The 26,405-nt window shown below is 27.7% G+C and overlaps 2 protein-coding genes and 1 long non-coding RNA gene across 3 annotated transcripts in view; 2 read left to right on the forward strand and 1 right to left on the reverse strand.

The window, feature by feature from the left end:
* The first annotated feature begins 4,198 nt into the window (after positions 1-4,198).
* LOC111628572 (amiloride-sensitive sodium channel subunit gamma-like) lies at positions 4,199-15,628 on the forward strand. The gene is made up of 12 exons (XM_023372394.1): positions 4,199-4,398; positions 4,486-4,597; positions 4,756-4,889; positions 7,180-7,301; positions 7,648-7,820; positions 7,902-8,000; positions 9,454-9,553; positions 9,651-9,714; positions 9,784-9,844; positions 9,932-9,972; positions 14,576-14,651; positions 14,739-15,628. The coding sequence occupies exons 1-12, from the start codon at positions 4,199-4,201 to the stop codon at positions 14,943-14,945; spliced, it is 1,389 nt and encodes a 462-aa protein (XP_023228162.1). The 3' UTR covers positions 14,946-15,628.
* LOC111628590 lies at positions 9,506-9,825 on the forward strand. Its single transcript, XR_002757193.1, has 3 exons — positions 9,506-9,553; positions 9,651-9,714; positions 9,784-9,825. It is a non-coding gene; the product is annotated as an uncharacterized LOC111628590 (long non-coding RNA).
* Positions 15,629-16,578: 950 nt separating the features above from the next.
* LOC111628583 (RILP-like protein 1) overlaps positions 16,579-26,405 on the reverse strand; it is a 28,150-nt gene continuing 18,323 nt past the window's right edge. The window contains exons 6-7 of the mRNA XM_023372405.1: positions 22,469-22,753; positions 16,579-17,222 (exon numbers count right to left, since the gene is read on the reverse strand). Of these exons, the coding sequence (XP_023228173.1) occupies positions 17,126-17,222; positions 22,469-22,753 (382 nt within the window). The 3' untranslated portion in view covers positions 16,579-17,125. The remainder of the gene's footprint in view (positions 17,223-22,468; positions 22,754-26,405) is intronic.

The raw sequence follows: 26,405 nt of genomic DNA on the forward strand, positions 1-26,405 counted from the left end.
TTGTCTGTAAATTATAAACTTAATGCTTAGAATTTAAATATTAATAATTAAAATCAAGAAAATTGTTACCTCATATTCGGGTGAACTACGATATGTCAATGTTTCTGGATCACGCAAAGTGATGATCATTATTACTGCTCGTTTTCTAAGAATAAAACAAAGAATTACAGAAAAATATTAATATATTTATTTTTTATATAAATTCTAAAGTTTTATATAAATGAAAATGCAATAGTTTACTTCATTCTCTTCGTTTGAAATTCCCATATATATTCGTACTAAAAATATTAAATAAGCTGTTTCAGATTTATTTAAAGATATAAACTCATTATGTATACATTATTATATAATTATATTATATTATATATACATATTATTAAAAAATGAAAATAAATTACTTACAAAATGTAAGAGATCCTGAGGAATTTCTTTCCATGCTACTGTATACTGGAATTTTCTTTGACTATAAACAGTAGTTCAATTTAAAATTTAAAAAAGATAATCATGACAATTTAAAGATAATCATAGAAATAATCACGCATTAATTTTAAATTGTTTTATCAAATATTTATAAAATTTTGTAATTTTAAAATGCTTACTATTTGCCCACGTAAATAATTGACAATCCTTGTTTTAATTATATAAGTTGTATAAATTATATAACTTACATAATATTTTGCAATTTGATAACAGTCCCAGAGTTCCCATTTTGCTGTAAAATTTTAAAATACTTACTAACAGCTTTTTTTACACTTATCGTAGCAGTTTAGAAGATCCGCATTATTGATGCATTCTTTATCACCTAAAGAATTAGATGACAATAAGTTAGTAATAATTTTTAAAAACTGATAAAATAAAATCTTACGTTCTAGACAGTATCTTTCTTCGTGAGGATACATTATTCTATTAGGTACGCATCCACATTCAGATCGGGCTTTCACCATTTTGCAATGCTGAACACACATCTAATAACACGTAATTATATATTTGTTAGAATTACTTAATTAAAAGACAAAATGCGTAAATATATTTATTACCTCCCATGACAATGGTCCAGATTCTTTTGCTTTCCATTCTTCGAAATAATCTTGACAATTTGTGATGTATGGAGGAGGTAATGTAAACTTTTCTATCTGGAAATATAATCTAATTGTTTTTAAATTTAAAATTATAAAAAAAATAAACATTATTTTTAAAATAAATTGTAATATTTTACCATATTTATATCTACATAATATATATTTCCTGGTTTAACGATGAAGCCATGGATATAAGGATTCTCAGTGACAAAGGGAGAATGCAGATGTACTAATCCTTCAATAGAATTATTTGGTCTTAAATATTCTTCGGGTTCCAAATCAAGGAACAATTTCATTATTTTTCTCTCTTCTAAAGAATTTAAAATTTTAATATTCAAATTATTTAAAAAATTAATTTCAAACACAAATCTGATTTTTTTCTACACTAATTACCTGTTTTTAATGATATATTAGTCATTTCTCTATAAGGATTGAGAAGCAGAGAATTTAAAAGATAACAATTTCTCGGACAAGTTACACCTTCAGACATTGGAACAACAGTGTAATTTTCCTTACTGTAAAAATAAATGTTAATAGTTTAAATAGTCAAAACCACTCGTATTTGCAAGAGTGAACTTCTTGCATACGGAATTTGTATACAGCAAATCCTCGCTTAATTAACGTCGTCGGTAGATCCTTGGAAACGACGTATAACAAAATCAATTTTACGATAAGCTAATTAATATAAACAAGAGTCGAGTTCCAACGACATATTTCTGGTCACAAAAACATCACCAAACTTAAATAAAGACTCAAAAATTCTCTAATATGAAATATTTAAATAAATGTGTGGCATACGTATCGTATTTAATCGCCATTTGGAACTCCACAATGAAGGATTTATTCGACATTGCTATTTATAATTGGTAGTCGATGTTCCACATTTCTCCAAAACTATCAATATTAAATTATGTTCGAGCCTTAGGTCTCGAACATAAATTCGATTGAGATTTGTTTCTATTATAAAATTATGTGACAAAATAATGTAATTAAGTGTAATCACTCGACTTGGACTCGATTTTCGTAGTATTTCGTTTTAATTTTCGGAATTAAAACTTAAAAAAGACTAGGATTTGAGTCCGATATTAATTTCGACTGGAACTAACTTGAAAAATATAACAAAAGTAAGTATAAAAAGTCAATAGTAATAGCTTCTGAAAAATTTAAATATTTTCAAATAAGTTTGAAAAGCTACTATGTTTAAAATATTAAAGATTAATTAAAGGGGCCAGTTTCATCTCGGTCCGGTACAAGCATTCGACGGACCTATCTGTGTCGAATAATTACTATTATTTGCACCATTCGTTCACACAATTTTATATTAGAGGCAAACCTCAATCGAAATTATGTCCGAGACCTAAAGCTTTAAGAGCTATCACTCGCATTTTTATAGTTTTGGAGAAATATAGAACATCGACTACTAATTATAAATAGTGGTGACGAATAAATCTTTTATTGTAGAGTTCCAAACAGTGATTAAATCGTGACTCGACCTCTTTCGAAAATTCGACTTTTGGCCAACCTTTTCACCGTAGACGTTAAGTGACGACTTGCTGTATAAGTAAATTTAATTTTAAAATTGCGTTTATATGATAACAATACACTAATAATATTTTCAATACGTACACTACCAGTATAGTATCATCTGTGGGCAATAATTCTATTCGCTTGACAAAAGGATAAGGTAAATGACCCAAAAGAATATTTAACGTTCGATTACAGATCTTTTCAAATTCTTTATCACTGTTTTTTTTAGGCATCTATTTAAAAATATTACTTATAGATATAAATTTTATAATTATAATCATTAAACGATATTTTTATCCTTGTTGCATAATTACCAAAACGGTCTGCTTTTGGTGGCATAAGGATTCATTATAAGAATGTTTACATATTAATGTATTATCTGAATGTTGACATCTGTCTGGAAACATTTTGCAAAATTCTGTCCGACGAAACCTTAAAAATTAAATGAAATTTTATATAAGTCATTCAAAGTTTAAGTAAAACAAATTCATTATAAAATATTACCTGTTAGAATTACACACTGTTAATCCAGGTGGTTGCATTTCAGCTTTATGTTCGACAATAATATTTAAGGATGTTGGATAAGCAAAATAAAAAGTTAAAAATCTTCCAGTTTGATACGAACAACCAGAAAGACAGATAAAGAATACTAAAGTCTTGATCAGCCTTCTTTTATTTTGTAATTTTGGTACCTCAAATGTATTTCCAAAACTTGGTTTATTGATTTTCCCGAATCGACGAGGAACATTGGCAGAAAATATTCCATAATTTTCGGATTCATAAAAGTTCATAATACTACATTTACAAATTTCAATATGAGAATAATTAATTAATTAAAAAGTTAACTGAATTTAATTTAGGTTTCAACTTACCCGATACTAACCTTTAGATGATATACCGAGGCTGTAATGAAAATACTCAGATGTCAGGAGAATCTTATTCATTATTTCATTCGTGAGTTGTCATCATAAAACTTTCATAACTTATTTAGGCCTATATTAAAATTTCTTATGCGAAATTTATTTTTATTGTAAGAAAAACTATTAATCAATAAAATGTAAAAGACATTTGAATCTTTCACTATGATAAAAGCATTTTTTCACACAAGAAATGGTTATGCAGAGAGAAAATTTTCATTAAATCTATATCGCATGTAAAATGAATAGTTTATAATTAAAAGTAATAAAATTAGCATTAATAAAATTTCTGGTATTTGTATTTCATTTCCATGTAAAATTACCTTTATAACGAAAACTATACAACAAATAATTGAAAAATTATTTATTTATAACATATCAGTAGCTTGTAAAATGGATTCATAAATTATTAAATTTTTTATTTTCATTTCTATAACATAAACACGCAAAAGGATCATCAGAATCATCACGTCGCTTGGCATACTGGATTGTGTTATATCACAATTACTTTATTTTCCGTCAATATTGTTATTTCGGGTGCTTGAAAAGAGCTACGAAGACTTTGTAAGTTACATTTTATTTTAGTTTTGTTATAATCCGCTTTAAGTTAGATTATTATAATTTTTAATATATTAATCTACTATACAGGATTAATAATACAATTTAATATCGCTAATGACTGAAAATAAAAATGAAACTCAGTTTTGTCGTAGTTTCGTCAAGATTTTTGTGTTTTTCCTTTGTCTGGGTGGATTTCTCTATCAAAGTGTGACTTTTTTAAATATATATTGGACATATCCAACTGTTGTTGATATTCGAATTGAATACAAACTAAACATGACTATGCCTAGCATCACCGTGTGCAATAATAATAGGTATTAGATTACCTTAAGAAATTTTTAATTAAACAATATATAAAACTAATTTAACGTATATTTTATTTTATACCTGTATAAATCTAGACTTAGAAGAAGTGTATATTGTAAAGCTCGTCCCGAAAACTGTGAGGAAAAAAGTTCGATGGAATTCTGTTCTGATTATCCTCATCTTTGTGGAAACGGCTCTTCTATTTACGTATAAAAATTATTTTTAATACAATCAAAATTTAATAAAACTTTTGGAAATTCATAATGATAAAATAACTAAATTTTCTATTGATATTTTTAAAATTTTGAATGAATATTTGCGATAATATTAACTATGCTCTAATGATGTCTGTTTTATGATTATAGACAGCTAAGCGAGAAGTTTTTTTAGAATCTAACAAATGTAATCACTCAGAGTTGCAGCTTTATGGTCATTCTATTACTCCTCTTGTTACAAGATTTGAAATACTTGATAGTGAAAACTATGATTTTGTTGAAAAGTAAGTATGTCATACAACTAAATTATTCATGTAAAATGTTAAATGTAAAAAATACAAGGATGCCTCATGAATAGTGAACCAGTTTCAAAATACAGTCGAGTCATCTTAAGAGAGCATCCTCGGGATCGCTGCATCATGCCACCTTATCCAGACTGTCAAAGTAACAAGATTATTCAGGGGGTTGTTAATGGTATTCGAATCTCTCTATCCCTGTATATCTTATGATCTCTACGTAACTTATAACCAAGAGCTGGATTTATATGCGTTTAAAATCGCAATATAGGCTCATACAAACGTTAAAATGCCATAAATATGTACTGTTATATGCACATTAAAGTGTCTGAAATATGCATTATGTATTTAAAAGCGCTATTAATGTACACTAAAATTTATAGGTGGAAATGCATACGTACAGTATTTTTGTCTGCGAACACATCTTACTAACGTCTATTGCATCACATAGTTTAGGTGGGAGGGGATAAACAAGCGACGATAGGTGACACGAGGGATTTGAATATTATGACGTCACAAAAACATACTAGAATAATGTTTCATGCAGGCGGTACAAAATCAACTCAATTACTAATAAAATTACGATATATATTCTACTGAATTTTATAATTTTTTGTACTATGTAACCAATCATTTAGTGATAAGCATAAATTTTGTAAAGGAAACTAATTACACAGAGAAATATTCATAATTTTATTTTAATGTCACTTATTAGTTTATCAATATAAAGTTTATTCATCCAGTGGTCATTAATATATTTGAAAAATATTCGAAGATAATTTACTGTATTTAAATATTCAACAAATATATTACGCATTCAGTGTTATGTGTATGAAATATATAACATTTATTGTTTAATTAAGTAAATATGTAATAAAAGACAGAGGAGAGGCAGAAGACCCGAAATGTATTTCCTGGTATAATAAAGTTTGCATAGTCAACTACTGGCGTGTTGTTCACTGTGATTAGTTTCTTCCAGCAAAATTTATGGTTATCACTAAAGAATCCACCAGGAAACCGATTAAACAACGAGCAATTATTTATTGTGACAATGTTAAATCATATTTTTTAAATTTATTTAACTTAAAATATACGCATTTCACCTTAAATTAGTACTGTCTTACCCCTGTACATCATACTTTTCCTTTAACAATAGAGTCGTGCCAGTTATCTATTAACTCCTTTCAAGGGAAAAGTTTTGACTTGAAATAATGTGACTTCCAGTTTTCATCAGAAGTTCGTATATAGTTAATCGGAACCTCCTGTCTCTAAACTTTCCATATCTGGTCTCCGCTTTCATCCATCTAACTCCATTCTAAAGAGACGGATGACGGAATTTATATCTACAATTTTTTCAAATTGCAACCCAACAAACTAATTTATAATCCGTTATCATTGAATTTATTTTTATACTAGTGGGCTTTTTAGTATAAAAATAAATTCCTCCTCCGCTCGCTTTCTCCTTATTTCCGATATGGACTATTCATAACAAAAATTTTGTGACGATTCTTCGATTCCTGGTGACGCCTTTCTATTTTTTTTCTTCCTTTCGTTACGGAAAAAAGTGTCATGACGATTTTAAACTAAGTATTTTACATATATACGGTAGATATATATTTTGAGAATGACTATATTAACCTAGTTTCCATCGTCCTGTACTTACATCACTGATCTACTGTTATATTTTTGTTTATAGCACTGTACAAATGATGGGAAGTGAACTAATGCTATTATTAAGTTAGGAACTAAATTTAGTTTTAGTATCGAAGTTGATAGTAATGTTTCGTTCCCGACTGATATAAACTATAAGAAAATTAGTTTCAGTGCAATTAGAATTTACATGTCATCAATTGCAGTTTTAGCTCGTTTAGTAACTTCAAGTTGCGCCGATGTGAGAGCATTTCAACATGCTGAGACACTTGAAACTGTTTTTTTTTTTTTTTAAAGCAAGAAACGCTTGTTGGCATACATTACAACAAAGAATGTGAAAGAGTATTATTTTAAGCGAGTGAAAGAGAATACTCGTCCACAGAATACTCTTTCACTCACTTTATTTGGTGCTCTGTTAAGTGGACTCTTTCATTCACAGATTATTAAAAGTTAGAAATTACTATGATATATAAATTAAATGTTCAAATATTTTTCCCCGCTGATTTTGATACACATGAAAATTTGAATAATATTTAATTATATAATATTCTATTTAACAATATTTAGTTTCATTGAAATATTTTTCGATTTTCTGTTAGAGCTATAACAGAAGTTTTTCTTCTTTTAGGAAATTTAATTATATTAGAATATCGTTATCCGAAGGAATAACTTGTCCAAGGAATTGCTATGCTCTAAATTCTGTTGTAGAAAATTCGAATTTTGATTTCGTTCACATATCACTTCAAACAGGTAATTAATAATTCAGTTTTAATAATTTTTTTCCTAATTTCTTTACAATGATGACTCGTTGTTTAATTTTTAAAAACACTTTTCGCTCTGTAGGTATTAATAGAGCTTTTTATCATACCCATCGTGGATATTGAATGATATTTATCTAAAAAATATCTACCAATTAAGCATAGTTTACTATTTAGTTTTCTCTGTGAACTGGTAGAATAATTTTATATTTAAAACTTAAAATTATGATAGCGGAAACTTTTTCTTTATAAGCTGCTACACATTCTTAAATATTTGCGTAATTTTCCATTTTCATAAGTTAAATACGAAATATATTCTGAAATTCATTATTTTTCAGAAGAAAGAAAAATTATGAAGTTGTTTCTAGATTTAGAGCCCGAGGAGTATTTAGACTTATCTTCATCCGCCGAAGGTTATCTCGCAGTTCATTCTCCTTTTAAAGTACTTAATCCGTTTATAAGGGGTTTTAAACTTCAACCTGGAAATATTTATTATGTCGATTTATTTATGGTAAATAAATATTTTTAATTTACAAAGCTATTTGAAAATTAACATAAAATGAACTCTCTTCTAGAATGGTTTATTTTACAGGAAGAGAAATTATCTTTACAATCGCCTTATCGTACAAACTGCAGAGATTACTTGAAAATATGGAAAGAGAAAAACATAACGGGACCTTTTACATGGGAGGTAATTTTATACTTTGATACCTTATGATATAAAATACTAATGTATTATTTATAAAAAGAATATACAAAATGAAGTCTATGGCCTAACCAGTTATAATTTTTAAGTGCCTTTTAGAAGATTAGAACATAAAGCAAATTCTTTTAAATGAACAAAAACCAATAAAAAACCAAAAATCTTTTTTCTCGATTTACATAAAAATGGTAATTTAGTATAAAAAAGTGGTGCGCAAATTGTGGAGTGCGGAACAGTTTGTGGGGCGCAGAATTTTTCCAATTTTCGATAAAAATGCTTGCATATAAAATTATATTTTATCTATTTGTTTTTTCAGATCTTACTCTTTATTTATAAACAAATTTAATATTTGTACTAAAATTAAAATGTTTTTTGCTTATCAAGAAGGGACACAAATATTGAAGCAGCTCTAAACAAGGCACGAATAAAAATAACTGCATAGGCTAATCTCAGTAGGGAATGTGTTACTTACATTCAAATATATTAATAAGCATAGCATAAAAATATGCAAGTTTCTAGATGTTGAATCTAAAGCCAATTTTCACGAGACTCAAACTGTAACGGTTCGGCATAAAAGTAACCAAATTTTAAAAAAATCATATTGTTAAAATGAAAAAAAAAATTAGCTCCGAATGATATATAGAATATAGTTCAACAATATACAAATTAATGATAGGCGATTAATCCGAATCAGGAAAAATCTCATAACTTCCGATTCTTAAAATTGTTCTTCAAAATTTAATGAGAAAATTTATTATTTGTTTCAGTAGAAGATTAAAAAATTTTATTACGATATTAACAATTAAATATATATTATTTTATTGAAAACTTTCATGTCGACAAAGCAGATATTACGCGACGTCTCATACACGAGGTGACGTTTGTCATTATGAACTTTTTTCTTTCTTACAGTCGGTGCAATGAGCGATTGCACTTGATCAATACTAACTGTACCCATTTCAGAGGAAATAGAGTGACTTGAAGGGATAGTTCTTTGAGTAAAAGGAAATTTTGAGTGGTGTTGCAATATTAACTTTATCTGAAATGAGATTACAGATTTATTTTGTAGTACAATAAAAAGCATGCACATCGACATCGACATATAAATGGAGAATTTTCAGGTTTCTTTCGAAAGATTGGGAAATCCAGAATCATTCTTAAGCTTGATATTTATTTATTAATGAATATTCCGCGCTCGTAATGTAAATCATTAATTTTTTTAAAACTAAAATAAACTTTAGAAAGCGTTCTAAAAAATCGGAAAAAATTTTGATATCGTCCGTCCTATCAATAATACAAATATTAAAACATTTCGGTTTTTACATCAGAGTTTTAAAAATTAAATAATGTAATCAAATACTTAATCAATTTAGTCACATATACAATTTACAATTACAATACTAGCTGTATATAATAAAAATTGTTTATAATATTTTAATAGATGTGTGTTCATCATTGTAAATTAACTAAAACTTCGACTAATTGTGGTTGTGTCCAAAAACGGATCATCTATCCCCATAATTTTCCATTTTGTCATTCAGGTAGAATTTATTTGTATATAAATAGTAAAATTTTTATAATAAATTATTTACATTGTTTGCTATATAAATTTCATACATTTTTTGATACTTATTTTAGATGACACATGCGTAAGTAAATTAGATTTGGAAGCGTGTTATTCTTCGTGCCGGCAAGAATGCATGTAAGTAAGTGTTTTAATAAAAACAATATTTTGTATGTTCTAATATTATTTTGGAATATTTGATATTAGATCGCACAGTTTTAAAGTAAGTGTGACTCACAAAAGGATTCCTGATGATTTACTTCGTATTGTAAGTGAGATTTAAATAATTCTAATGAACTAACAATAATTATAATCGAAATTTGATATGTATTATATAGCCTACATTCATTTTCAGTACAAAGAATTTTATCCTCAAAATGTTTACAATACTTTAAGGTAAATATTAATCTTTACGTTATATAAGAAAAATCATAGATACATTTTATTGTGTAAGATCGTTCTAATCCAGGATTAATAAAATTAAATTTTATCAGGAAATTACATTGCTTGATCGTATGATTTTCCCACTTTGTTAGGACGATTATATGACAGATTAAATACTATTTAAAACAATGACACTGTTACTATTATTAAATTATATTCGATTTACATATCCTCGAACATTACATAATTAGATCACAAGATATGTATAATCGTAAAAACCATTATTATTTTTGGGAAGCAACAAAATATTAAAATATATTGTGTAAGAACTCTGATCCGAAATTAATAATGTAATAGTATGATCGTACACAGTATACAATATCTATGATCTTTACACTTCAGTTTATAAACTTCTATCAATACTTACAAGTATAGAATTTTCTTTATTAAATATATCTCGTATGTTGCATTTTTATAATTTTCAAAATATTTCGAACAACTTGTTGAAAGAGTGTTGTACAACATTAAAGAAATATTGTAAATAATTAGAAATCATTTCAAGTATTTTGTAGTTTCTCATTCGTATATACAATAATATGATTACATTTTTAGAAACTAACGCCAGAAAATAAACTGTTTAAAATTGTTTACAAAATTTAAATAAATTTAAAAAGATTTTATATAAAATGATTTTTAAACGAAAAAAAAAAATTAACATTGCTTTCGCTAATACTTTTCTTAAACATTGAAAATTAAAAAAATAAAATGCAATCAAAATCTTAAAATATCTAAATACTGCAGTTATATTAAAACAATAAATAAATAATCTATTTCCATGGTTCCCAATTAGTGGTACGTGTACCCCTGGGGGTACGCGAAATTGCATAAAGGGGTACGCGCGGCAATCTAAAATCGGTCGAATTAAAACTTAAATGCATGAGATAAAGCAATCAAAAAAATAATGGGGGACCATCAAAAATTCGGCAATTTACAACATGATGTCGAATGCGCAAATTCGTTTATTTATAACTAAAAATATTCTCGAAATTTCATCAAAAAAATGCATTTGTGACCTAGATTACGCAAGAAACAAAAATTGTACAATTAACACAAGTTGTGTTAATTGTACAATTATCATTATTATCATGTAAGCGAAGCGGCAATAAAATATTTACTACTATTTTGTACAACATACCTCTTCGAGAGCGTATTTTCGGCCATGACAAACATGAAAACTAAACATCTTCAATTCGAAGATGACTTGAGACTGAAGCTGATCAAAAAGCCAGTGCCGTAACTAGGCAGGTGCAATAGATGCACCCGCACAGAGCCCACTTGGAAGAGGGGCCCAAAATGCATGTATTTGTTTTATTACTTTCCCAAACCTAATTAATTAAGGGGCCTAAATGAAAATTCCTGCACAGGGCACAGGAATGGCTAGTTACGGCACTGCAAAAAGCAACCAGATTTTACAAAGTTGTGCAAAGAAAATCGTGCACATTTGTCACATTAAAATTAAATAACATGTTATTTTCATTATTATTAGAACAGTATTTTAAAGGTAATAAATGTAAAAAAAACTTATTCTATTTATCACTAACTGTCTACCCACAGCTTCGCCCGCATTATATAGAATTTTCTCGCAGTAAAATGTAGCTTATGTCCATCTCCAACATGTAATCCTGTGCCAAATTTTATTAAAACCTGTTCAGCGGTTTAGACGTGAAAAGGTGACAGACAGAATTACCTTCGAATTTATAATACAGTATTAATATGGATTAATATGAATTTCTGCTATAAGGGGTACGCGAGTTTGAGCTCTTTCTTGAAGTGGGTACGCAGCAGGAAAAACTAATTGGGAACCACTGATCTATTTTAATAACAGATGGTTCATATGAAAGAAATAACTTCTAAAGATTTCGAGAAATAAAAGGATTTTATTATTATTGATATTTTAAGATGTCTATTTTACACATTTTAACTTTTATATCTTGTATTAAAAAAAAATTTAAATATGTATGTTAGGGTGGTCCATGAATTTTTTTTTTTTTGTTTGTTTTTCAGTTTGGCCACCACCCCGTAAATTTGTAATATGTATCCATAGCAATAACATTGTATAATTTCAGTTGGCTAACTTTAGTGGAAGAGGGCCACTCAATCGAGTGCTGTTTTTGAAATTGTAAAAAATGCTTGATCTTGATTTTTTGTTACAGGTCAGTTTCGTGTTAAATTAATCGAATCTACTTTTAAATACAACTGATAAAGAGTTTTATAGACGAACGTAAGAAACTTTGGTACTTATTTACTAGACTGAGTGAATCAGTGCATTAAAATGAGTTCATCAACTCGATAAAAGATGACATTTTTCTACTTGGATGTCAGGATCTTGAGCCATTGGTAAAGATTAACCAACTTCCAACTCTTCGGCAAGTTCTACTTCGTTATCACAACACATTAAATGAATCAAAAAATGTGAAAATATTCTGCGCATATGCTCATTCAAGAAGTCATAGAGGTGTGGAGCAAATTTGGTATTCCGACCAGACAACCAAATCACTGCGTTGAAAAACTTATAAAAATTCATAAGAAATGGCAGCTTTTAAAGAAAAATAAAACAAGAGATTCGGAAGCACAGAAAAAGAGAGAGCATTTGTTTACAGAAGAGCTAGACAAACTTTTTAATATTGCCCATACAAACGCCATGAACTCAATCAAAATTGCGGAAGACAGAGTTTCTTATAGATCAAAGAGGTGAGCGTAAGATGATTATGACATCGATTGACAAGAAGCTGGAAAAGACCAAAGAACGTTCTCTAAAATGAAAACAAAGAGCTGAAGAATTAAGAGAAAAGGCCGCTAAAAGTAATGCTTCAACGTTGGTAGTGTCAAGTCAAGAACTATCAGGTAGAACTTGATTTCAGCTTCAGTAGCACTTCTAATGCCGATAGCACTTTAAAAGATAAGCAAGATGATAATTTTGTGGTTGCTTTACCATCAAAGACTCTTTCTTGCAATTATCTCCTGAGACTTGGAGTGACAATGTTGATTACCTTCAAGGCAAAAGTTGCATAAGAAACTTGCGTGTAGTTAACGACACTGCGGAGAGGGGTGTAAAACAATTTGAAGATTACAATACGATATTCACTAAGAATGAGGAATAAAAACAATTTTTACTTCATGTCGTTGAACAGAACAGAAAGATCGTTTCTACTGAAACATCCAAAAAAGTGCTAACGAACTTAGTTTTAGGTTGAGAAAAAAAACTGTAATATTGTTTTAAGTATTACTTTATTTATAATATTTTGTGTGTTTAAATACTATATTTGAATAAAAAAAACTTACTTTTGATACATAGTTTACGTTTTTTACTTAATTAAGGATTTTTTCATAAAATTCAGATATTTCACAGTCGATGAGCACTCCCTTGTATATAAGATAGGGGGCTGAAATTTTATTAGGTGTAACAAAACAAGGTTTTTTTTTTAACTCTTTCCGCCCTGTAGGCACTAAGAGGGCCTCTTTTTTCAAGCCCATTATGGGTTCGGACAGGCCCACAATGGGGCTGCGGGGTGGTGAGGGACGGGGCCCGACATATCCGAATGGACCACCCCCCGAAAAATTCCTGGGAATTTTTCGATCCGTTCGGATTCGAACCCGGGTCCCCCAGAGCGGTCAAGCCTACCGCTCTGGGGCCGAGCGGTCAAGGTGGCCCCAGAGCGGGTCCACCTTGACCGCCCCAGAGCGGGTCCACCTTGACCGCTCGGCCATCCGGCAGATTGACAAAACAAAGGGTGGCGTGGCGTGACTTCCACTTGAAAAGTTTTTTTTTCGCTATTTAATTAAGCATGGACCACTCTAATGTATGTGTTTGATTGGTGAAGAGCTTCTAGGCTATGCAGCCCTGCAGTACGTGCGTGTTTATGTCATATATTTTTCAATGGCTGACAGTTTCAATATATCAAAAACAATTATATTTCACTATTCTAAAAAAAATATTCGATAAAGAGATGCCTGGTATTTGATAAACATTCGTTAGAAGCTGAAACAGTAATCTGAGGTATAATACATCATAAAGAGAAACAATATAATAGATAATTGAGCTGAAATTTGAAAAAATTGTAACCTATAAATTCCCACTGTCCTCCGTTTTTTATTGTTTCAATGTAGTATTGTACAATTAAAGTTATTTTCAGAGACTTAATCCCAGTCGATGATGATAAGCTTATGGAAAATAGAACTATTAGAAACTATGTTCAAAATGCGGGCCAATGAAGGCTGCCAATGGTGGAGAACGAAATCGGACTTAGCTCACCAAATCACTTGTGAAAATTACTAAGCCAATTTAAACTCTAACCAGGCTATTCAAATCGGCCTTACTACCACATTTATCGGATCGTCATCGAAGTGTGATTTGGCCTATTACCTGTTGATTCTCCTACTCCGTGTTCACCAGAGTTTAAATAGAATAGAGTTAAAATTTTATCTGTCGTGTTCAATTATGCAATTACTTAGTATCTTTAACAAATTATTTTCAGAAATTAACACTAGACAAAATGTCTCTATCCTTTATAAAAATTGAAAGTTTTATCATATTTCTACTTTAATACAATTGCAGGAATAGATGCATTATTTTGATATTTTCTGTGGAACGACCGGAATTTTTGTTATATCAATACTTACCAAAATATGAGGTGAGTTGCTTAACTGTTTTAAAAACTTTTATAAAAATTTAAAGAAATACAAAACAACTATATATATAATTATTTTTGCTTTTCTAGATTATCGAAGTGTTTAGTTTCATTGGTGGGTATTTGGGAATGTGGCTGGGAATCTCGCTTTTCGCTATATTCAATTTTCTGGAAGATGCCGCTATAAAAATTTTCACAAAGTACGAAAATCAGAAGAAACATAAGAAACAAAACGTTTGGACCAAAGTATTGTGCGCTCGCCCAAAACCATTTATTCGTCGTAAAATATTAGCTTAGCACTAATGACAAATTAAGTTTTTTGAGTTTTATGTAAATGTTTTCTGAAACAGTCTATTATATGTTTTATAGATTTAGTGTAAATAAATGTAATGTATTTCAAACCTAAAGAAATATTTAATATTTTTATTTGAAAAATTGAATTTAAATATTATTACACTGAAAATTCCTGTTCAATGACAGCATGGTAACAGGATTGTCGTTTTTCACAATTAAATTATTTGAGGTGAATTTGTGTATTGTTGAAATAAATGCAAGTGGATAAGTTCTCTCTTAAATTTCTTTTTATATACAAGTTAAAAAAACCATTTAAAATTATATTTTTAGCTAACAATTGCAAACTTTTATTGTACTGTACTGTACTGTACATCTCCTGATTTTCTGTTGGGAAAAATTAAAAATTCTGTTTGGTCCAACAGTTGGTCTCGATTTCAGATATTGTCTTGTTAATATGGACTCAATTTGGTTCATTTTCTGTTGTTTCAAGTTATTTTATGAAAATTATATTAAAAAATAGTTTGCATATGGATGATGTTTCTAAATATAATTTTCAGATATAAAATGCCATTTTACAAAAGCATTTACAGTCATAATGTCTGACTAACTTTAAAACTAGATAAAATGTTATTATAATGAGAAAACTTTATAATGTTCTAAAATTATTAGCTTGATCTCAATTTGTATTTTCTATGACAACATTCCAAACATTTCGAACCAATTTAAAATATTAATGTTTTCTGTTAAATCAAACTCAAAAACATTTCAAAAACAAATAAATGATACTTTCTGTTTATTCCTTTTAAAGAACAAATTCATTATTATTAAAAACAATTACAATTTCAAAATTTAATACAATTACATATATTAAAAATTTATTTTTATCAACCTTTGCTATAGAATTGATGTTACAATTAATATATTAAGAATTACCTTTTTGAGACAATGTCACCAATTATTGTAAAGTAACCGAATCATATGAATGTAGGTGCTAAGTTTTTAATTTAAATAGGATAAAAATGCAATTTTTACTTTAAAATAAATTTAATGAATGTAACAAGTTTTTCACACTTTAAATAATATTCAATTTTAAATGTGATATCCAATCCTGTAAACAACAGCAAATATCTACCTAAACTCAAAAATTATAAATTAAATAATCTGTCTGATTTAAAATATAATTTAACTATATATTATATATCTTTGGTAAATATAAATTTCTTTATAGTTTACATATAATTAAGTTAATTAATTATAACGATAAAACTATTACTAAAATTCATAATTTATAACAAGAAAATAATTATATTAAAATACATTTATCTATAAATATTAATTTTTTATAATACTTTTTGATTTTGGTAGAAATTAACCAATTTATTATATATACATGACTAGATAAAATGTGTAAAAAGAATAAATCTACTTGTTTCATATGAGAAAGATTATTCTTTTTAATCATATAGGAATTATGTAAATATCTCATGAAACATATAAGATTGTTACTATCTGAGATATTAAATTAGGCAGCATTAAGCCATTACATTTTTACATATAAGTATACGTAAAATATGAAATAATATGGTATATTTTCCAGATTTTTTTCTTTTACAATAGTCCTATACATTAACTATATAATTTCAAAATTACATATTAAACAACAATATAAAAATAAATTTCAGAGTTTATCTTTTTGGTATGATAAAAATATCTTTGGTAATTCAAAATGGGGTTTTGGCACTATAATTTGATTAAGTAGTTGTAATATATTTCTAAAATGATATATATGTTTATTATGGATATATTGTATAAAAATATTAAATGTTAAAGTAGAATTAAATGTAAAATCCTCAATGCCAATAGGTCTTTCTAGTTCTTATTTTAAAAATAACTATTATTAAATTACAAATACATTATAGCCAAAAAAGATAGTCCATTTCTATAGTGTAACAAAACAAACATAAAAAAATAAATATTTGAATTTTGAAATTCATTCTAAAATGCATTGAGGATTCTTATTCCCAAAGACATCAATAAATGATTACAAAAAAAATGTTTAAGAACATTTTTTTTCCAACGAATAAATATTTTAATAATTTAAATAAGTCTGAAATTTGTGTGTTTTAAATATTAACAATTAAAACAATTTAAAAAATATTAAAGATGTCTTTGGAAATAAAATGTTAAATAATTCCAGCAGAAGCTCTACGGGGTGCAAAATATGCCAATGGCAATGGTTGTTCTTCCTGAGCAGCAAAAGGTGAAAATATGCGACGAAAGCTGAAAATAGAATGTAACAATTAAAAGTTTTTTCTTATATATTCTAATAAAAAACATATTTTGCATTAATAAAAAAAAATCAAGATCCTATGTCAGCATCACTAGATCTTTATACATAGATGTGATGTGTATAAAAATACTTAATGCTATTGCTAAATATAATTTTGTAAGATCTTTTCAAAATCAGTTTCTTTTCAGAGGGGAAAAAATTGATATTTATTATGAATATTGATGGACAAAATCTCATAACATGTAAGAAGTTAATTTTTTTTCTTAAAAGATCACTTATAAATCTGAATACCACACATTAAAATGTCTGAGTAAATGCATGCATTTCATGTAAATTATTACAATAGAAAGGGTAATAATTTACCCTTTCTATGGTAATATTACCAAATTTTATAATCATAAAATTATGGTAATAATTTTATGATTATAAAATTTAATTTGCAATAGTGAAAATATCAGAAATATCTGATAATTTTCTGCAATTTTTCTTTCTCTATTTAGAATGAATTTGATTGATACAAATTTTTCAATTTTTGTGTTTTGCCAATTTTATAATCATAAAATTATGGTAATAATTTTATGATTATAAAATTTAATTTGCAATAGTGAAAATATCAGAAATATCTGATAATTTTCTGCAATTTTTCTTTCTCTATTTAGAATGAATTTGATTGATACAAATTTTTCAATTTTTGTGTTTTGCCAATTTTATAATCATAAAATTATGGTAATAATTTTATAATCATAAAATTATTACCATAATTTTATGATTATAAAATTGGCAAAACACAAAAATTGAAAAATTTGTATCAATCAAATTCATTCTAAATAGAGAAAGAAAAATTGCAGAAAATTATCAGATATTTCTGATATTTTCACTATTGCAAATCTATCTCATGAGGGACAAAGAATATAAACTCTCTTTCCAGGTGACAAATTATCTTATAGTTGTATCAGTTGTATCTTAAAAATTAAAGATAAAATTGAAATAAATATATTAACCATTCTTGAAAATTGTTATTTTTAAGAATGGTTTCACTGCCCAAAGTATCCAGTATTGAAGGGAGGACAGCATTATTAATAAAAAGTTTCCATTAATTACATGTACCATTTTGAGCCACTTTTAACCCTTTCCTTCTCTGCTATGTACATTAATGTGGGTTTTGGCAAAATTACTTCCCTTTAACTAAGTGATAAATCCATAATCAAAGTAAACAATCTATCACAAAAGACCAAACATAACATTCACTGACAAAACCACATACAGACATATGTATTTTGAGCATCCCTAACATACAAAATATTTATACACATCATAAAAATTAGTAAATATTCAGAATTTTCCCATGAAACAAAGTACCTGTAGAGAATGGAGAGGCTACATATGTCTGTAGTCATATATAGGCATCAATCAATTACACTATATAAAAATCTAGAAACATTTGGTCTTAATAACAGCACATACTGTATGTAGCATTACAGAAAGCAGCTATATGAAAACTGTATTTAAGAATTTCCTGACTGACTTATTACTTAAATGAATAGCACAAACAAAATAACAGCTTTTTATGATTATGAAATTGCTATGTCTTGATCTTTGGTCCATCACAGTGCTATGCACCAGTATCAAGAGTAGAACAATCTGCTAACAACAGCAATAATAAATAAGTATATAAATGATGAAGTCATTAAATATAATAGATATTGTCAAGTAACTAAGCAAAAAATTATATTGTTCAGTATTCCAATACATTACACCATTAAATTCTACAACCACTTACCAACTGAAACTACCAATAACATGAAATGGAAGTACCAATTACCAAAACAGCAGCATTCATTATATAACATATTCTATTATATTTTAATATAATAGAATATGGTTATATTTAAATATAATAGCACATTCCACTTAATACCCACATGAAATTTTTAATCTTAGTCAAAGGATTAAAAATGAATAAAATAATCTACAGTCAACCCCCCTATAAGATAGAGATACGTTCCATTCTCTAGGAATCCGCTTTCTTACGAATCCTTCCAATCACAACCCGACACGTATCAAGTTTACGGACTACGGCTGTTTGAAAGATTTTCTTCCATAAAATTAATCGATTCTAGACTAATCCGACTCAACATTTCCAAAATACGTATATATTTTTTGGGAATAATCCGTATAAACTACGCTATAAACAAAAAATTGTAGGATTACTTACCGAGTGTCACCATTCGACATTGCCATTGCTCAACATTGTTTTCGTCGCGGAACAGCTCAGCAAAGAGCGGCCGATTTCTAACAACTTATTTTTCTGTGAAAACTTCGTAGAACTTCGGAGACATCATTAATATAAATAATTTTAATCGCCGTTGAATAAGAAATGTTTCTTTCACAAGAAATGTATAAAATTACAGTACTGTATTAGACTTACGGTACCTAATTTACATACTGACAGACGATAGTTAGCGTAAAAATCTCCGTAGCGTGGCGCCACGCTAGACGGCGGAAATTATATATTTAATTATAACAAAGTTACAATAAGTTAATATATAATTATATATACAGTACCTAATTTATATATAATTAATATATAATTATATGTACAGTACCTAATTTATATATAATTTATATAATACTGTCCAGACGATAGAAATCTCTCCGTAGCGTGGCGCTACGGACGGCGGGAAAGTAGTTCGGCTGCCCGATGACGTTTGACGTGTTTATAGGGAACTTTTACTATTTTTTACGGATACCGGTAGCAATTTTTTCGTAGTTTTATAGGAATCGTAACTATAGGGACTGTAATTATAGGGGGGTCGACTGTATGATGAATTTTTCATATTAAAAAAATATACTTTAAATCTGAGTTTAATGATTTCAAATTATCTAATTTCTCAAAATTTCTCTGAATAGGAATTAATATTCCAAATTTTAAAATATTTAGGAAGCAAACTAACCTATAACTTGAATTGCAAAAAAGAAATAGCAATTAGAATAGCCAAGGCAAAAACAAATTTGAAAGCAATGGACAAAATCTCGAAAAGTAAAGCAATTAGTTTGCAGACAAAATTAAAAGTATTGAACACCTGCATCTTCTGAATGCCATATGCCTGTAAGACATGGGTAATAACAAAAGATATGGAAAGAAAGATATCAGCATTTGAAAGACACTGTTATAGAAAGAGCTTACAAATAAAATGAATGCAGAAAGTCACAAATGAAGAACTTTATAATAGGATATATATAAAAAGAATCTCTTACAAAAACTATACAACAAAAACTTCAACTGTTTGGACATATCACAAGAATGAATAAAACCAGAAAAATAAAGACTAGTTTACGGTATTATGGATTGATCTAACAAAAGAGGCAAACCATATAGAGAATCAATTGATAACAAGAAGTGGTGTGGAGTGAATGTACAGGTATTGAGAAAATTGGCAATGGATAGAGAGAAATGGAAGAAAATAGTGGAAAAGGCATCAGACACCAATGGGCAATGAGCCCAGGGTTAATGATGCTGAAATTTTAAAAAGTGAATTCTAATTTACAATACATAAATATCTTCTATCATTATTTCCACAAATTCTTAAAACGGAAAGAATGTTAAGATAAAGATCAGCAATATACAATCAAAACTGTTTAAAATTATGTTAAAATTTACTTAAATCAATGTGTAACATTTATAGTTAGATAGATCTAGCAAATATATAGTATATGAAGAGATTGCCACAATTAATTTTGTACATTAAGCAAGGGATAACTGTAGTTCAAACTTAATATGTAAATATAATACATCTATATAAAAAAAACATAACTCTTAGTTGTAACAACTCTATGAGATACAGCTATCCAAAGTATGGCAGGCATGATAAGACACATCATTATAACCTGGGTGACATAGAGTGCACATGTCTTATATTGGCCTGTTCAAATTTGAAATTTTTATGCGTGATCTATTTGATGCATTCTAATTTGAAACAAACTCTGTAAACCTAAAGCTGGAATCAGGTGGATTCCAAAAACATTTGTGAATTGCTACATTTTGTATGTTTTGCTGGAAGCTGAAGAGGTTTAGTGATCTGAAGACATCTATATACTTAAACTACTTGTTGAAGGGTTTAATTAATTTAGATATATTGATAAGACTTAGCCATGTCAAGCATGATAATAAGATTCATCAACAATCAATTATTGCAATCTGTCACGTTATCAGCATGTGAAATATAAAATACAGAAAAAGCTAATAAAATAACAAAATATGCTTTTTGCCTCAAATTAGTTAAGTACTGTATGCTTTTATAACTCCTAAAGTAATAGGAATTGAACCAAAAACTTTAGTTTTTTAAGCTACTTTCAACAAGATAAACCAGGGGAAAAAAATATTCTTTTATCTAAAGTTCCATTCCTTAATGATGAGTTATAATAAAAGGATCAGTATTATTCTTTAAAAATTCAGTTTTCGTTTTTTACAACTGATTGTAACAATGCATAATTAAACCATGTACTATCTTTGTATCATCTTTGCATTTTTTCAATTAATGTAAAACTGATTTTGTTCACATAGTCATATGTAATTTTAGCTGTGAAGACATCAGCATCATATTTAATCTTCTTCTCTTAAATCTCAGAAAGTGACAGAAAGATTATTATTGTATCTTGACTTGTATACTTAGTTGGAATGTTAATGGTTTACAGTGATTATAAATCCTGCTACATTCATGAGACTGTGTTGTCTTCATATCATTTGCATTAACTGCTTGAAATTGTAAGCATAAAAACATTGCTGAAAGAAAATCTGGTTTTGATGAAACAATTCTAATTATTGATGACAGCCTGTCCTCAAGCATTTGAAATTCATTAAACAGCTTGGAAGTTATAGTTGCTTTGTAAGTATTTTGAGTGATGCTTTCCAATCTACATTTGCAATTATATACTTCATAATCACTTGTCTGTAGTTCTGTTTAAAATTTTGAATTATGCCTTGATCTAACAGGAGAGTAAAATGATATTTGGTAGTAGAAATATAATGTCAATATTTTAGAGCTGAATGTCTACAAATGTTGCAGTACTGTCAAAAAACAAAAATACTTTCCTGTTTTAGCACAGCATTTTTCTGTTCAACTGTTATATATATTAATATAAAATATCTGATTAATTAATTATACATAATTTTTAATATCTATATAAAAAGATTTATTCATTTAATAAGTTTACAGTTCTAATATTAAATACTTACAATTTATTGATAGCAGAAGGCCTCCTTGCCATCATATTTCTGTTTCTTATTTCCTGATCAACTAAAGATTGAGCAGGTACATCAGATTTAGTGACCCATTCAGCTTCCATGCTTGTTTCACTGTCAGAAGCATTTTTATATGTTTCATCTGCTTCACTGCTCTGATCAGATTCTTGACTGCCTGACTGATCTGAATCATCAGAATGTTGAATAAAATTTGTTAGAATATTATCACTTATACTTTGTTGTTCAATTTCTAATTTCATTGCTTGTTCTGTCTCCATTCTAGTAAAAAAGAGAAAATAATCAAATGTTTCAATTTGTAAATTTTTCAGTATACATATTTTAATAATGCATTTTCTTATAACTCTGCCATCCAGTAATCACTACAGAAATCTTTCATGCCAATTATGATTTGGTCAGACTCCCAACAGACATAGCTGGGTTATGATGAGATGAGGATCCTGACATTTCTAGGTCAAATCACCTATTAAAATTTCTAACCTAGAATTAAACTTAAATCCCCAGAGCAACAGACAGATGTTTTGGCTATTGAGATGTCTTAAGAATACAGTTAATACAAGTAAAATATAATCTATGTGTTATTCATTTAATAATATCAAATGTAAATTTTTGATAATCACATAAAAAAAAAACTCTTAAAATGTCTTATAAGCAATGTTTACATATTCTCATTTTTATATATTTTTATCATTTTTGGATTTATTCTACAAATGTTTTTAACTATTTAACCCATTTATACATCTTTGTATTTTTGTTTATTTGTATATTTTTTCATTTATGTTTGGCATTCTCTCATTTGAATTTTGTTCTAGAATATTTATATTTAAATATGTGTTTCCAAAATACATTTATGTTCTGTTCTTTTCAAACAAAACCATGTAGTATGTAAATTTTTGTTTATTTACAAATTATAAGTAATTGCAATGAATAAAATAACATATGATGTAATTAATAAAATATAAATTATTTTTCAATTTAATTTAAAATTTCATCAAAATGAAAAACTTAATAAAAAGTAAATAAATATAGGCTTATTGTTTAATATATAATTTCAGATAATATAATAATATTATTTAATATTATAATAATTCATAATAAATCATTATTTATTATATTTCCTAAGATTATATTTTTATTTTATAAAGGGTTTTCTCATAGAATACATTTACATTGTATTAGATTCTATTTACAATTACAGACAATTTATATTCATATATTCAGTCTGCCCCTAGGCAATATTTCAGTGTACCAAATATTGTCTAGGATCTAAATATATATTGCTAAAAATTTAATATTCTGAATAAATAGTACAAAATGGTATACTGACTGATGCTTGTATGTTGTTATCAATTCATCATGATTCAAGACATAAGATTGGTATCTGACAGTTCATAACACACTCACTATTCATGAGTGTATTATGAACTGTCAGACACCAATCTTATCAACTTGATAAATATAAATAGTATATGTGCATTACAAATGAGTAGTAGTAGTGACTCATTATAGGTGGCCATTAGGAACAAGGAAAATTTATTTGGTTATTGCTTGTTCATTTGATTTAGTAACAATGGGTGGACACGCTTGCTGGAGTGTTCCTAGGCAATTGTTTATCGTATCTAGCAGTAAAACCAGCTCTGGAGATAATTGATTTTCTTGAAGTGAATTGAAATTCAAAATTTATTATAAAATATATCTTAAATAGAGCATTGACAAAATTCATTCAATAGTAATATCCATGGTAGATGAAATTTTCCATCACAAGTTAAATATTCCAATTTTGTTGAATAGAGTATACCTGAATTCAGTAAGTTAAGATTATGTTGCTGCAATGGTAAAAACTTAAAAGCTGATATTTCAGATTTGGTATAATGAGACAAATTATCAGATGACACATTCTTATGAAAAAAATAATAATAAAAGAAATTTTACAATTTAATTTTTTTCTTAAAACTACACAAGTTTTATCAATTTTTTTTGTTTCTTCTCCAATCAATTTGACTATTTTTTGCTTATTATTAAGTTTTTATAAAAACTAATTTTATTTTATTTATTTTGTTTGCACATAAAATAATGTAACTAAGCATGTGTCTCCAATTAAAAAAAGTAAAACTTCTTAAGATACAAACAAAACAACAAGAATAAAATTGCACACAAAATTTTGAAGAATAACCCTTTCGTAAATCAGCAATAGACAACATTTTGATTACATTTCAGTTAATGTTTTTGATCTTCTCAAAAGGTCATTGTCAGGCTGTTATATTTGGAATGATCTTTCAAATATAAATGGAACATTAAATATAACATAATAATCAAAGTATCTTAAAAAATTTACATTCAATCCTCTTAATTGGTTGAAAATGTTGTAATATGATTAAATAAAATCAATGAACACAAACTACCATGCTTATAAAATAATTTTATTTTAACTTCAACTTATATTAATAAAATTAATTTAGTCTGTTAAAAACATTTAATAAATGTAATATTTCATTATGTTGGCACTTCTGACATAAATTAAATAAAATGGAGAATCTGCAAAAGAAAAAGTATTGATGCTTTCCATTATATTATAAACCACATTATTTTCACTAAGCTTTATATAATCTCAAACTCAAACAAGTGAATATTGCTCATTTTAACATTTTAATTACATCCTTCATATCTTTTTGTTGTTATAGAATATCACTGTTCTGTTCCAATCATATACTTTATTTTCCTTGAGAACACCAATTAATTTGTATCAAAATATTAATTGCATCCTTAATAAAGAACATCCTGTTAGAGTAATGATAAATTTTTTACTTTTTATATATGATAAGAATGCAGCAAATATTCCCTGTTCATAAAATCCTTTTAAAATTTACTTTTAAAAATGAGAAAATGTGTTTTTACTTGATTTTTTTTATTGGGCTTAATTTGAGGTAACTGTAGACATATAAATTCCCACTGTCAGCCATCTTTTCTTAATCTCGAGAACAGAGTTAGATAAGTGAAAGACAAGATCAGATATGGAAACTTTAGGGGCAGGAGACCCCAATTAACTATATACAAACTTCTGATTCAAATTGTAAGTCATGTTATTTCAATTCAAAAATTTTCTCCTGAAAGGGATGATTGGCCTAAAGATGACTGGCACCACTCTATTTTTAAAGGAAAAGTATGATGTATAGGAGCAGACCACTACTAATTTGAGGTAAAGAGCATATATTTTATATTAAATAAATTAAAAATATGATTAAAAATTACAGCCCAGCATTGTGATGATGTCACAATAAATAATTGCTTGTTACATAATTTTCTAAAACTGAAAAATTTATATTGTTAAATAATTGCTTGTTAAACAATATAAATTTTTCAGTTTTAGAAAATTATGTAACAAGCAATTATTTATTGTGACATTGTCATAATGCTGAACTGCAACTTTTTAGATCTTCTCTAGATCAACTTTTTAGATGCTCTGTATTTCAGTAGTGTCTTGCCTCTGTACATCATACTTTTCCTGTTAATTCTTGTTATTTCAATTCAAAAATTTTCCCCTGAAAGGGATGATTGGCCTATAATAATTCCAAAAATGCCAGTCATTTATCTAACTCTATTCTGGAAAAAATTTCTAAATTGAAATCTGGTCTAAACCATTAGTTCATATACAGTTAATCAGGGCCTCTGGCTCCTAAGCAAACCATATGTGAACTTAACTTTCATCTATCTAACACCATTCTCAAGATTAAGGAAAGATAAACAAATAGACATCACTTGCACCCAAAATATGAAAATATGAACCATTTGTTTTTCATTGTGTGGCTATACCATTAGAAACAGATATCTCAAAATTTGCACGTAAATGCAATGATTTATGAAAAATAGGATTCAGTACAGATCAATTGATAAGATGGCTGATAAGGGACAACTT

The sequence above is a fragment of the Centruroides sculpturatus genome, unplaced genomic scaffold (genome assembly GCF_000671375.1).
Source record: "Centruroides sculpturatus isolate CEXI.00-Female unplaced genomic scaffold, Cexi_2.0 scaffold403, whole genome shotgun sequence".
In the NCBI taxonomy this organism is placed as follows: Eukaryota; Metazoa; Arthropoda; class Arachnida; order Scorpiones; family Buthidae; genus Centruroides; species Centruroides sculpturatus.

Excerpts from the sequence above, each read along its gene's own strand:
- LOC111628572 (XM_023372394.1), top strand. The coding sequence starts at position 4,199 with ATGACTGAAAATAAAAATGAAACTCAGTTTTGTCGTAGTTTCGTCAAG. Across the intron at positions 4,890-7,179 it reads AACTATGATTTTGTTGAAAA|GAAATTTAATTATATTAGAA; the intron begins GTAAGTATGTCA and ends TTCTTCTTTTAG. Across the intron at positions 7,821-7,901 it reads ATTATGTCGATTTATTTATG|GAAGAGAAATTATCTTTACA; the intron begins GTAAATAAATAT and ends TTTATTTTACAG.